The sequence below is a fragment of the Neltuma alba genome, unplaced genomic scaffold (genome assembly GCF_004799145.2).
Source record: "Neltuma alba isolate B1F8T4 unplaced genomic scaffold, ASM479914v2 tig00001909_pilon, whole genome shotgun sequence".
Classification (NCBI taxonomy): domain Eukaryota; kingdom Viridiplantae; phylum Streptophyta; class Magnoliopsida; order Fabales; family Fabaceae; genus Neltuma; species Neltuma alba.
Genome location: NW_021632664.1, coordinates 42,600 through 56,070, shown reverse-complemented (window position 1 = coordinate 56,070; position 13,471 = coordinate 42,600). Strand labels below are relative to the sequence as shown.

At 36.0% G+C, this 13,471-nt stretch overlaps 2 protein-coding genes and 1 long non-coding RNA gene across 3 annotated transcripts; 2 read left to right on the top strand and 1 right to left on the bottom strand.

Annotated features, from left to right (window-relative positions):
- Positions 1-1,120: 1,120 nt before the first annotated feature.
- LOC114713925 (uncharacterized) lies at positions 1,121-2,538 on the top strand. Its single transcript, XR_003737395.1, has 2 exons — positions 1,121-1,360; positions 1,895-2,538. It is a non-coding gene; the product is annotated as an uncharacterized LOC114713925 (long non-coding RNA).
- A 2,267-nt stretch (positions 2,539-4,805) lies between these two features.
- LOC114713965 (major pollen allergen Ole e 10-like) lies at positions 4,806-6,605 on the bottom strand. Its single transcript, XM_028898661.1, has 4 exons — positions 6,453-6,605; positions 5,905-5,939; positions 5,368-5,602; positions 4,806-5,084 (listed from the first exon to the last, which is right to left on the bottom strand). Exons 1-4 carry the CDS (start codon positions 6,502-6,504, stop codon positions 5,059-5,061), a joined length of 348 nt encoding a protein of 115 aa, XP_028754494.1. The 5' UTR covers positions 6,505-6,605; the 3' UTR covers positions 4,806-5,058.
- Positions 6,606-7,846: 1,241 nt separating this feature from the next.
- Positions 7,847-12,097, top strand: LOC114713907 (uncharacterized). Its single transcript, XM_028898587.1, has 6 exons — positions 7,847-7,961; positions 8,335-8,535; positions 8,632-8,920; positions 9,020-10,324; positions 10,435-10,573; positions 10,706-12,097. Exons 1-6 carry the CDS (start codon positions 7,847-7,849, stop codon positions 12,095-12,097), a joined length of 3,441 nt encoding a protein of 1,146 aa, XP_028754420.1.
- Positions 12,098-13,471: the final 1,374 nt, after the last annotated feature.

The following is a 13,471-nucleotide window of genomic DNA, read 5'->3' as shown; positions in this document are numbered from 1 at the left end:
GTAATTCTCCCTTTTTTTAACCATCGGACAATTTTTATGTCTTTTTTTATGTTGTAACAAAATTTTCTCCAGTTAAATACAGAGGCAACAAATTAACCTTGAAAATTAAGCCATAACAAAATAGAACCTCCAAAGAAAAAACAAGACGACCAGAAATTCGCCCAAATCTTTCAAAAACACTCAAGGATCTTGCAAGATCATCAAGTCGCTGCTCACATCATGAGCCTTTCGCGCGGGATAATATCAACAGAAAGCTATGGTTCCCTCTGAGATAGTGTATAATCTCTAGATCCCAACTGGACAAAACAAAAGATCGTAAATCGGCCATCTCATTTCTCAATTATCTACTGGCAGAAGATGAAGAATATTCAAAAGAATCTGTATAAATCTTAATACTACTTCTGTTCCTAATTATAAAATCTTATTTTTAGATTACAAAAAAAATCTTATAATTAGGACTGTATATAGTATTTTGAAGTTACATTGGAAACCAATCACCCAAACTCCATTATCATCTCTAATTGGGTCTCCACAAGTAACAAAATTTCTAATAGTGGGCTTTGTTCCTTTCTTCTTCTTTTTTTCCTGTCGTTCTGGGCAAAGTATAAGTATCATCTTATTAAAGGTAATATTATTTAAGACATTATCACAAATTAAATGTGAGTATTTCTTTTAGTAAAAATTTTAACTGTAATTTGTCACATTGTGATGGAATAGTTTTTTTTTATTAGACTCAATTTCCATGGACAATGGTTTTGTTCTTAGAATGATGAAAGTGGACATATCATATAACCTACCAGAAGCCCAAGGACAAAAACAACTCGGTCTGTTTGGCAAGCACCCCAAACCATGGTTTGGGGAAAATGCCAGCCAAACAGCCTCTGAAAAATATGAAACCATGGTTTGGGGGCAAACCATGGTTTTGAACCCCCAAACCATGGTTTTATCAGAAGCAACTCTAATCTGCTTCTTGGCTCGAGTTACTGAAAGCGCACGGTGGGGCCCTCAACAAATGACCAAATAGTCTCGTCTCCAATTATCAGAAGCAGTCGTCCAATGGTTCATTCCTCTCCTCAATTATCAGATGACCAAATAATTGCTCTTCCTCTCCTCTTTTGTGCTTTCTTCGTCGGTCCAGTGTTTCATTCCCCAATCATCCACGGTCTTCCTTTCCTCCTTCACAGAACGAGTCGCCGCCGCTGAAGAAGTCGCCGTCCAGCCACGGTTTGAAGGTGCCGGTGAGAGAAATCGCAGCTCCGGGGAAGAAGATCGCAGCTATTAGTTGTGAATTTCGGCGCTCAGGTTCGGTGTGAAGCATTCGGCGGTGGTCGGTGTTCCCTGGCTCAGATCCGGCGCTCAGGTAAGGTGGCTCAGATTCGACATTTTCTTCTTCTTCATGGCCTCGAAATAGTCCCTGCTCTTATCCTTTGCTACTCGATGCCTTGGGAGTTTTCATGCTCTTCTGTTAATTTCAGTGTCAATTAGCTCAATTTTCGTTTCTGTTCGCTCTATTTCTGGATATTCTTCGTTCTTTGTCTATTTCTGGACATTCTTCGTTGTTTATGCCTCATGTCTTTACTGCTGGGTCTTGCGACTTGAAGGGAATGACTCTGGGGTTTTCCTTACATTCGAGATTTCTTGCTTTAGTGTTTCCATTATGTTTCGAGTTGTAATAATCAGTAAAAACCATGGCTTTAGATGCTGAAATAAAACTTTTGTGCTGGAGCAGTACTGCAAGCCCTGTGCCTCACAGGATTCACATATAAGCTCAATTAATAATTCAGATTCTGCTATTTTGCTCAGAAACAAAGGAGAATTTGTTGGATTTTTGTCCATCATAATACATTCCCTTTAGGTTCAAAAGTTTACTATTTTTGGTGTACATGAATGTTAGGCTGGTGGATTGGACACGCTCACTCATAACAGCTTAGTAGCATATAGATCTGCAAATCAGCAGGCAGTGCAAATTCCATTTGCTCCAGTAAGACACATCCCTCCGGCGCCGGCCGTCCAAATCGCCGTCGTGGCTCAATAAGAAGCAAATCCATTTGAAGTGCAAATACCATTTGCTCCATCGAGCGACATCCCCCAAATGGCAGATATGGCTCAACCACAAGCGAACCCATTTGATCATTACACGCCCTATTATCAGTCTCATCAGCAACATGATGTGTGGATGAATCTAGCCAATCCCTTTGCTCATTGGGCGTATACTGGGAATCCTGTTTCACAACCACAGGTCATTCATGGAGCGTTTCATCAAGAAGCTAACATCAGCCGAAATTGGAAGCATCCTCCAAGGGAATAATCGGTATCGATATATATAATGCAGAAAATAGAAGCAGAGAGAAAGTAGTAATTAAAACATGCTGGAGTGAAAATAATACGCAGTAGTTCCTCCCCCCACCCCCCACCCCCCCAAAAATTGAAACTATTTTGATGTATAATGGCCATGGACCTTGATGAGAATGAACTATGTTGATGTATTGTGGATCCATAGAATGAATAATGGAATTATTCAGTGAATTGTCTCTGTTATTGGATTGTTGTGAACTTGCTGATTTGGGATTTGATTTTCTGAAGCACCAGAAACCCCGTCGTCATATGTATGAAAGTATTGATTTGGCAGGTTAAAATGATATGGTTCAAACTTTGTAAATCATTTAATTATATATTTTTATCTTTCTCTGTTATATATGAATAGATCATTTATATATTGGGCTCGGAGTTTTGTGTGCGTAAAATTTTATAAAGCACAAAACATAACAATAATATGATTATAGTACAAAATATAAATTAACAAAAAAATTTAAAAAAAATCTATGATTACATAAATTAACAATTAATTAATTAATTATATTAAACATCAAATGTTATTATACATGTAGTATGTTATTACAAAAAGTAGTTGTGAAAAAATGTTATGAAATTTCATGTTTAAAATCATTAAAGAAAATTAATATTTTTCTGTTAGCAAAAAAAATAATTCATTTTTCTATAAACATATTTAATATTATGTTATAAATATATATATACACATATTAATTATGTATTAATTATATTATCTTATATATTATTAATTATGTTAGTAAAAATTATTTCATTAACAATTTTATTTCTTCAAATCAAAATATATCATAAAATCTATCCCTTATATAATTATCATATTAACTTATACCCTTTTTGGTAATTTCCACATGTAAAAAGTGCTTCTAATAATAACTATCCAAACACTCTCACTTCTCAGAATCACTTTTTCACAGAATCTATTCTCCACAGAATCTATTCTCTACAGAATCTATTCTCCAGAAGCTATTTTCCAAACCACGGTTTGGTTTCATCCAAACACACCCTTGGTTATCTTTTTTCTTTTTTCTTTTTCCTTTTTTTCTAGGTGAGGATGAGGAGTTCTGTTTCTTAATATAAAAATTAGATAACTAATTTTATAATATTAAGATAGTTAGTTAAGTTAGTTATTTGTAATAAATAAATTTTTTTTTAAAATACCCTTATTAATTATGTGTATTGAAATAATTATTATAATCACCAGAGATTATTTAGAGAAAAATAGATAAATATTAGATTATGTCCTTAGACTTTTATATTTAAAACTAAATTGAATTTCTAATTAGCTCTTGTTAAGAACAAAAGGTAGTCCTAGACAACAATACTTCAAAAAGATAAACACACGCTACTTATTATGATTTTTTCTGACGAAATATTTTTATATTAATTCAATTTTTTTTAAAAAGAAAACTTAATATATTACCTGATTGCTGCAAATGCCTTTATATTACTTTGAAAACACAACCCATATCGGTAACTGTGTCCTAAAATTGTGAAAATTGATGTATCCACTGTTTTTTTTCCCATAGATGTACCCACCGTATTATACTATACCGTATCCGATATACATACCTCACGGTGCTTCTTAGAATTGGAATTCTTTATGCCACGTTTCAACCGGAAAAGAAAAAAGAAAAAAAAAACCTTCATATGTTTGTTCATTGTTGCTTTGTGAATTATTCAGCATATGTCTCTTTTGCCACACTTTCTTTTGTAGTCTTTTCATGTGTTCCTCTCTTGCATTTGGATTCTCTCCTAGGCTTCCTCTCCAATCCTTTTTAAATCTCAAGCAAAGTACTGTGCTTTATGAAAACAGTTTTTGAAATTTGAGCCTAAAATATACAAGTGTAGCACAAAAATGTTAAGGGAAAATGAAATTGAAAGGGCCTAATATTATAAACATTTCTCATAAAAAAAGATTATTTATAGTTAAAAACGATAATTTTAGATCTCTGAAGGGGGAAAAAAAGATCCTTAATTGAAATTAAAAATTTTAACTTTATTTTTTAAGCGCCTTACAATTTTTTTAGTACTCATCTTTCTATTGCAGTCACAACTTTCAATGAGAGAAATGACACAAGAAACTGAATGGACCCCTTTCCCCTTTTTAATGGTACCCAAACAGGTGCTCCTCCTTGGTGGTTTTTTTTTTTTTTTTTACTACTTATAATTTTAGTTGCATAAACCATTCAACACAGCTTTACGCTGGAGATCTTTGAAAAGAGATAGAGGGAGGCAAGAAAGAACTTAGGATAGGATCATGTGATCCTTGGTTATTGTAATTGTATTAATTTTAATTTAATTGCAAATTTTATTTTTCTTTTGCATTTTTTGTGGATTCCTCCTGCATTATTCTGTTCTTTAATATAAGTTACTTGTAACATATTCTCGCATATCTCTCTCTATTTACAAATTATTGTCATGTCTCTTTTTTTTTCCCAATAAAAATTAAATAAGAATAAAATTAAAAAGTAATTATTAAATATATTACAATTAGTTACATTTTCAGAGCCAAAATCAGCAAACCTTCAGAGAAACTAGTATATTATTGACAAAGAAAGAAAAGTGCTAAACTTGATTGGATAAGCTATGGGAAATTGAAATATGAACAGGCAGACGCTCGTGATAAAACTCAGTTGAGTACATATTTATACCTATAGCATATGGTAACAACTAAACGCTTAAGCTTGCACTTGTTTGTGATCCCACCTTCTATGCATAAATGCAGTTACCATAACCTGCAATTCCAAGATAACAATGAAAGGCATTAAAATCCCATTTCACAGATATATCCATCCTCCATAAAATCAAGCTAAAGAGATATAAACAGAGTGATGAAACCCAGGCAGGCCTCACCACCCTTGCAATCACTCTCAACAAAATACCCATTGAAACCTAAATGGATCTGGATTCTCCCAACATAAATAGTCATTTAAAGGGATAATGTTGCAATGTATATACATACATACAGAAAGAATTTATATCCAAATCTGAGGAAATGTGTAGGAGCATATAACTTACTTGGATCAGTGATGACCATGAGGCCAGAGCCTCTGAAGTCACAATTCCAGTGGTTTCTTCCCCTGGACTGAAAGTAGAGGTTCATGGCTATGGAGGCACGGTTGATGAGAGTATCAGGTGTGGAACAGGGACACCCTTTTTGCATAATCCGGCAATCAACTTGAGAGCAGGCATAATTGATATTCGCAAGAAGAGTAGCTTGGTCTGATGAAGGCCTTGCCACGCACCAAGTTCTCTGTTATTCCATCATACACACAACACAATCCTCAGCATTACTTACAATAGCATCCTGACTTGGAAAATAGACCCACTTCATCCGGAATTGTGATGAGATCAAGTATCTTTTCTCAACAGAATCCAGCTCTAATGGAAGGAATCGGAAGAAGGACAGAAGAAGGACCTTCTCCCCAACTCAGTTCACATGATCTTTCACAATTCATGTTACGAGATCCAAGATAATTTTTTCTTTTTTAAAAAAAAAATTGTTTCAATTTTCAGGCAACTTTGTATTTTAATTACAATTAGTCAATTACTTACCAGTCCATTGGCATTGGATGTCATCAGATTCCCCCCTGCAAGTGTGAAAAGAAAAATGACAAATGAGATCAGTCCATGGAAATGTAATAAGACAAGATGAATTCCCAGAATGATTTTAGGACCACTGTAAGGAGCGAAAAAGGAAAAGATCAGTTCTTCGCTTTTTATGGGAAGTCATGATATAATTAAGATGATACAACTCGATGCGATTTCACATATAAACGCAGAATTCGGGAAAAGAATTTCAATTTTGGGATTTAGAATCTGTGAGAATTATGAGATGCCAGCCAGCGTTAGATCCGACAACAAACACTAAATTGAAATCATTTTTGAGCAATGAAGCTCCTCAATTGAAGCAACCTAAACATGTTTTTAAGAAAATGGACTGGCAAAACTAAAGTCAAAAGGGCGAAATTCTGAAGAAAAGTGATCCAATTATTACAACAAACGCATCACAGACTCACAATACACGAACTGATTTCGAAGCCAAGTGGAAAAAAGTAAAGGTACATTGAAAGGCATAAAGGAGTTAACAAAAAGAGTCGAACCTGAGGTGAGAAACAAAAGCAGAATGTAAAAGAGAACGCCGACTTTAGCCATGGTTGAGCTGAATCGACGCAAGTACTGATACTGATGAGTGTTTGATGATTAAAGAGGAGAATGATGAAGAGAGAGAAGAAGTGAGCTAGAGGGGTTGATTGGGGAAAGAGAGAGAGATGGGGAGGATTATAAAGGAATGGAGGAGGAGCTGAAGTTGAAGGGGTCAACATAACGGCTACAATAACAGTAAAAGGAAAACAGAGACGTTGGGGAGGTACGGGATCTCGGGGAAGAAGAAGCAATAAACAAAACGTTCCTGTGAAAAATGGGCCCACGGGAGGAGGCGCGCACGTGATGTGACGTGGGGATCAGTGACGGCGTCGTTTTGCTCCTCTCTTACCCGGTTTCGACTTTTGGTGGTCATCTTGGGCCTTATAATGGGCTTCTGGTGGGTTAAATCAAGACGTGAACCTTTAATAAGAAAGGTGTCTACATTTAGTACTCGACAGTGTCTTAAATAGGATTGTCTTTAATAAGAGAATACTTATGTTTTAGGAAAAAAGTTTCATCCTTCTATTTTATAAAAAAAAAAAAAAATTCATCATTCTAAGCACAAAGCCCACATAACTTGTGAATAACTAATTTTATCATACTCCTCTTATAAAGACTAACTTTGTAGTGAAATTTACACTATAAAGTTAGTCTTGTATTTAGGATCGGAATATCAATATCATCAGTCATTATTTATTCAATATATAAATAAAATACCAATGAGGTTAGGTCTAACAAAAGAACTATCCATAAATCAAGTTTCAAATCCTTATATTTGGGCATTTAGCATTTAGTTCCTGACAATGGATGGAAAGTGCAAGTCAGAAGCTATTTGCTGAAGCATACTCTTTGACAATGGAAACTGAGTAGTCCTCTTAGCATATTTTACAACCTGTCCATCCACGACCAGCAGTGCGGTGCCATGTTAGTCTACACATTCTGACTTTGCACCTTCATGGACCCCTTCTTGCACTTCATCTTCAACCTTAAGACCCACCTTGCTTTCCCCATTGAGTTGACCTACTAGTGGACATGAGTTCGAGAAGATCGATTTCATGCCTTGATCAGTCACCGTCGTCTTACACGTTGTTCTGATTGGTCACCCGCTCTTGTCGCTGAAAAGTAAAATCCTGATTGCAAATTTCAACGTCTACTTGTTTCATATGAGTATGCCCTGAATTTTCTTACAATCAGAGCAAGCTCTCACTTACCACCCCAATAATAATATTCCTTCATTGTTATCTTGACACAGTCAACGATAGAAACTGTAAATCAGGTATTATTCCTAAACCATCTGATGATCAATCTAGAGGGGGAGAAATTGATTTTCCAGAGAGTTGGTTTGCCTTTAATGGGAATAATAGAAGTTGTGATTCTACTGATATGGCTAAAGGTTCCGGTGGCTGTCCTAAATCAGCCACCCAAGGGCCATGAGTATACTCGCTTGGAACTACCAAGGGCTGGGGGTACCTTTGGCAGTTAAAAGCCTCAAAGAAGAGGTAAAGAAAAATAAACCTCAGATAGTTTTCTTAATGGAAACTAAGAAAAAAGAAAAATATTTGGAGCCTATTAGAAGAGAATGTCACTTTGATGAAAATTGGTATGTCCCCCCCATTGGTAAATCTGGAGGGCTGGCCCTCTGGTGGATTGACTCAGTTGTAATTAACATTTTGAGTAGTTCTAAAAATATAATCCATACTTCTATCTGCTCTACTAAGTGTGATTTACCGAAGCATGTTTCTTTTATTTATAGGCCACCAAAAGAATGTGACCGGCTAAGAGTATGGGACAAGGTGCGTAATATAGCAGGAGGTATTACAAACTCTTGGCTCTACTTAGGCGACTTCAATGATCTTCTATCTCAACAGGAGAAACAAGGAGGTAACCTACACACTATCAGAAGAGTGCTTAATTTTCAACAATTTGTCTCTGACTATGAGCTAATGGGTATTGAAGCTAAAGGTGCAAGATTCACTTGGTGTAATCAAAGAATTGGCGGTAACCATGTTAAAGAAAGATTAGATCGTGCTCTCTGTAATGGTGAGTTTAAAGAAGCTTTTCCAAAAGCCCTTGCTTTTCACCTAGAACCTGTTGCCTCTAATCATCATATGCTTCTAGTGGTTCTTTGATATGTAGATATTAGGACTCCAAAAGCCTTCGAATTTGAGGCTGTCTGGGCTTCTCATCCAGAGTTCGTGGATATAATAAAAGATTGTTGGCAGATAGAAGATGTTGAGGGATCTAATGGGGTGGTATCTTTTATTAACTGTCTTAACAGTTGCAGAGTTAAACTTATTAAATGGAGCAAAGAGAAGTTTCCAAACAATAGGAAACTTATTGCCAATTTGATAGCAAAAATTGAAGATCTAAAGGCTGAAGTTTATACAGCTGAATCAAAGTGTAATATTGAGCGTTTGACCTCTGAGTTAGAATCAGTGTGGCAAAGGGAAGAAGTTTATTGGTGGCAAAGAAGTAGATCTAATTGGCTGTAAGCTGGTGATTCAAACACTAAATTCTTCCATAGAACTACTGTGGTTCGAAGGCAACAGAATTTAATTGTTAAGCTGAAAGACAATCTGGATAACTGGATTGAGAAAGAAGATGAAATAGAGAGTTTAATTGCAGATTTCTACTCTTCTCTCTTTACCAGCAGCCCCCAAGGCCACTTTGATACAGTCATCTATTACATTCAACCAAGAATCTCAGATTTCCAGAATCAATTGCTAACTCAGCCTATCTCAAAAATAGAGGTGAAAGAGGCTACTTTCCAGCTTGGAGCTTTTAAGGCACCGGGCCCTGATGGATTCAATGGTCACTTTTACCATGTTTTCTGGAATGAGGTTAGAGTTTCTCTTCTCAAAATGGCTAGAAGTTTCTTTAAAAATGGTGATTTTGTGGGTCCTTTAAATGAAACAAACTTGATCTTAATACCCAAAGTTGATGTTCCTAAAATGGTCTCTCAATTTAGACCAATTAGCTTATGTAATTTTGCTTATAAAATCATTGCTAAAGTTCTGGCTAATAGACTGAGAGTGGTTTTGGATAGTTGTATTTCTGAGCACCAAAGGGCTTTTGTCCCTAATAGACTTATCCAAGATAATAGTATAATTGTCCATGAAGCATTCTATTATCTGAAAAATAAGAATTTCGGAGATAAATTTGAATTGGCTTTGAAGATGGACATGAATAAAGCCTATGATAGGTTGGAATGGAATTTTATTGAAGAGGTTATGCTAAAGAGGAATTTCTACTCTAAATGGGTTAACTGGATCATGAATTGTGTTCGTAGTGTAAAGTTTAATATCCAAATGTCAGGGAGAAAGATTGCTTCTGTTATTCCTCAGAGGGGTCTTAGACAGGGAGATCCTCTCTCTCCTTATCTGTTCATTTTGGCTTCTAAAGCTCTTTTCTCTATGATATCCTTCCATTCTAGCCATGGCAACTTATCTGGAATCAACATTACTAAAGGTGGCCCGATGATCACTCATAGTTTGTTTGCTGATGATACTATCATCTTTCTAAAGGCTAACTTAGATAATTGTAGCCTATTTATGAAATTGTTGCAGGATTATTGTAATGTTTCGGGACAGAGGGTGAATTATGATAAATCTAGCCTTTTCTTCTCAAAGAACACTCCGAATGAAGTGAGGACTAATATTGTGGAATGTTTGAATATTGCTGAGGTGGACAACCCAGGTAAATACCTAGGTTTACCTATCCTTTGGGGTAAATCTAAAAATGCTGCTTTAGCCTATGTCTGTGAGAGGATGGGTAGGAAAGTGCAAGGATGGAGGAAGAAATGCTTATCTTTTGCTGGCCATGGTAATAAGTGCTATTCCTATACCCAATGTCCTGTTTCAAATTTCCAAAAAAATCTTGTAATGCTTTGGATAGTTTGGTGTCTAATTTCTTTTGGGGTGATGTGGACGGTACTGGTAGAATCCACTGGACATCCTGGAAAGCTTTAACCAAATCTAAAAAGGAAGGAGGATTGGGCTTTAAAGACTTTATGGGTTTCAATAATGCTTTACTTGCCAAAACTGCATGGCGTATTTTGCATAATCCTGACAGTCTCTGGGTTAGATTACTGAAGAGCATTTATTTTCCCAACTCCTCATTCATGAAAGCAATGAAAGGATCCAAGGCCTCATGGGTCTGGGATAGTATTCTTGTAGGGTGTGAATTCTTAAAAGAAAATCTGTGTTGGCAGGTTGGTACTAGGCATTATATTGATGTTTGGAAAGACCCTTGGATTCCTGGTATGAAAAAATTTAAAATGCCACTGGATAATGCTCCTTCTATCAATGAAGATATGGTGGTTGCTCAGCTGATTCAAGATAGACAATGGAATCTTCATGCTATCTCCAATCTAGTGGAAGAATCTGTTCTTAAATGTATTCGTGAGATTCCCCTATCTAGTACCCCTCGAGATGATTCTTTATTATGGGCCCCTGCTAAGAATGGAATTTACAATGTCAGGGCTGGTTACAAATTGAGCCATGCTGCTACTAATGGCAGAATTATGGCTACTCGAGCTTCTGTCTCCAGGAAAGTAGAGCCAAGTATATGGTCAGCTGTATGGAAACTGAAAGTCATTCCAAAAATCAGAAGCTTTATCTGGAGAATCCTTAATAATGCTTTGGCCTCTAAGGATGCTTTATTCAAACGGAAATGTGCCACAAACCCAGTCTGTCCAGTTTGTGGAGATGATACTGAGACTTTAGAACACTTTTTTCTGCTTTGTGAATGGGTTAAAGTTGCTTGGCTTGGTAGTGTTATGGGCCTCAATATTTCCCCTCTGAACATCCAGAATATCTCTTTCTGGCTTGAGCAGTTTCTATTGATGATCGATACTGAGTTAGACTATGGTAAAGCATATATAAGCACTATGCTGTGGTCTATTTGGAAATTACGTTGTAAATGGATTTTTGAACAGGTTCTCCCAAAACCAGAAGAAACCATCGAGATGACTAATCGAACTATGCAAGAATACTGGAATGCAAACTCCCTGCTCCCTAAAGTACCTAGCTATGTGATGCCCAAAGCTTCCTTTAAGTGGAGGAAACCACAAGCTAACTCATTCAAGATAAATTGTGATGATGCTTTTAATAATTCTAATGGAAGAGCTGGTATAGGAGTTGTTTGTAGAAATTCTGAGGGGTTATTCATTAAAGGCTGGGCTGAGAAAGTAAGTGCTCAATCGGCATTCCAAGTAGAACTCTTAGCTGCTCTAAAGGTTGTCTCTCTAGCAACTCAATGGCAACACTTCCCGGTGATTATTGAAATGGATTGTAAGGATCTTTTCTCTGCTATTACTCAAAAATATTTGCTTCTTTGTCCGTGGCTACTCCAAGGCTTGCTTGCTAAGTTGTTTGCAATGGTGAATGATCGAAGTTCTATTTGCTTCTCTCTCATTCCTCGTGAGGGAAATGCTGCTGCCGATTTCCTGGCTGCTATAGCTTCAAAGGAGTTGGGACCTAACAGTCTAATCTTGGTATCTCCACCTCCTCTAGCTGATATCATTTTTCATGAAGCCACTGTTGCTAATGAATTCAGTTTTGACCAGCACGTTGAAGAGAATGACAGGGAAGGGACCAGTTGATTTGCTTTTGACCTGTTAGCTTGTCATTTGGTTTCTTTTCCCTTTATCTTTTGTAGTGAACTATTTCTCCTGGCTCGTTTCAGTTAATGTGATTCCTTTGCTGGTAAAAAAAAAAAGTCAACGATAGAAACTAGAAGAGATTATACTTAGAAGAAGCAAAATTATACACATATATATTATGTGTGTATTTGTATTTATCACCTCTGTATTGCTTGCATAAACATATATAATATTTTAATTGATTTGGCACCTAGATCATTTTAAGGTAAACGTCAAAATTTATATCCCTGATCCTCTACATTTATGCCTTTGTGTACGTACATACGCACAAGAATTTGATTGTGAATGAGGTCTATACATTTTATCATAACACCTTTAGTTATATTTAAATACACAATATATATATACATTCATTCTTATTTAAATACACCTTTAGGTATATACATTCATTCATGAATGTTAATTAATTAGTTAGGATATTAATTGGATAAAAAACTTTGGTGGTTCTAACTTTTTAGTCATTGAGCAAATAATAACTGGAGTCACACACACACACACACACACATATACATATATATGCAGTAAGTGACTGAATGGACCATTTGAATGAGGGTACGTGAACATCAAAGGTGAATTTGAATTGAGTTTTCACACAATTAAGTATGCTATATAACAAGAGGAAAAATTGATCTGCAAGTTTTTATAATTTTATCCGGGTTATAATCACGCCTCTATCATTTTTTTCTTTCTTTATATCATGTATTGTTAATTTCATTTGACTTTAATTTTAATCTGGCCTCTATAGTAAAAATCAGGTGAAGCAATAAGAATATGACACAAAAAGAAGTACGAAAACCTGATTAAAATCCTATAGAACTATGTGGACTTGCAGATTGACTCTCTTTTAAGAAAAATCTCTCTCTCTCTCTCTCTCTCTCTCACACACACACACATACCGGTGACGAAGATTAATGAACATCTTAATGTCTGAAATTGAATCCAAATCTATATAAACCAACTACCTGCTAAATTAATCTCACCAAAATGGCCCCATCTGCTAAACTTAATTATATTCTCCCTTTCAGAATCTTCATCCTTTCAAGTTCTTTCACAATATTCCTCGCCAAGGCAACAAAACTTGGTTTCACAGTCGACCTCATGCACCGTGATTCCCCACTATCTCCATTGTTCGATAAATCCACAACACCATGCCGGAAAATTCACAATGCTCTGCGTCGATCTGCCCAGAGCCTGAGCTACTTCTTCCCCAACAACAACAGTAATATTACTGATGCAGAAACAAACGAAGAAGATGATCCTGAATCTGACAGTGCTGTATTTTGAATAGAATACTTAACGACGTATTCATTGGGA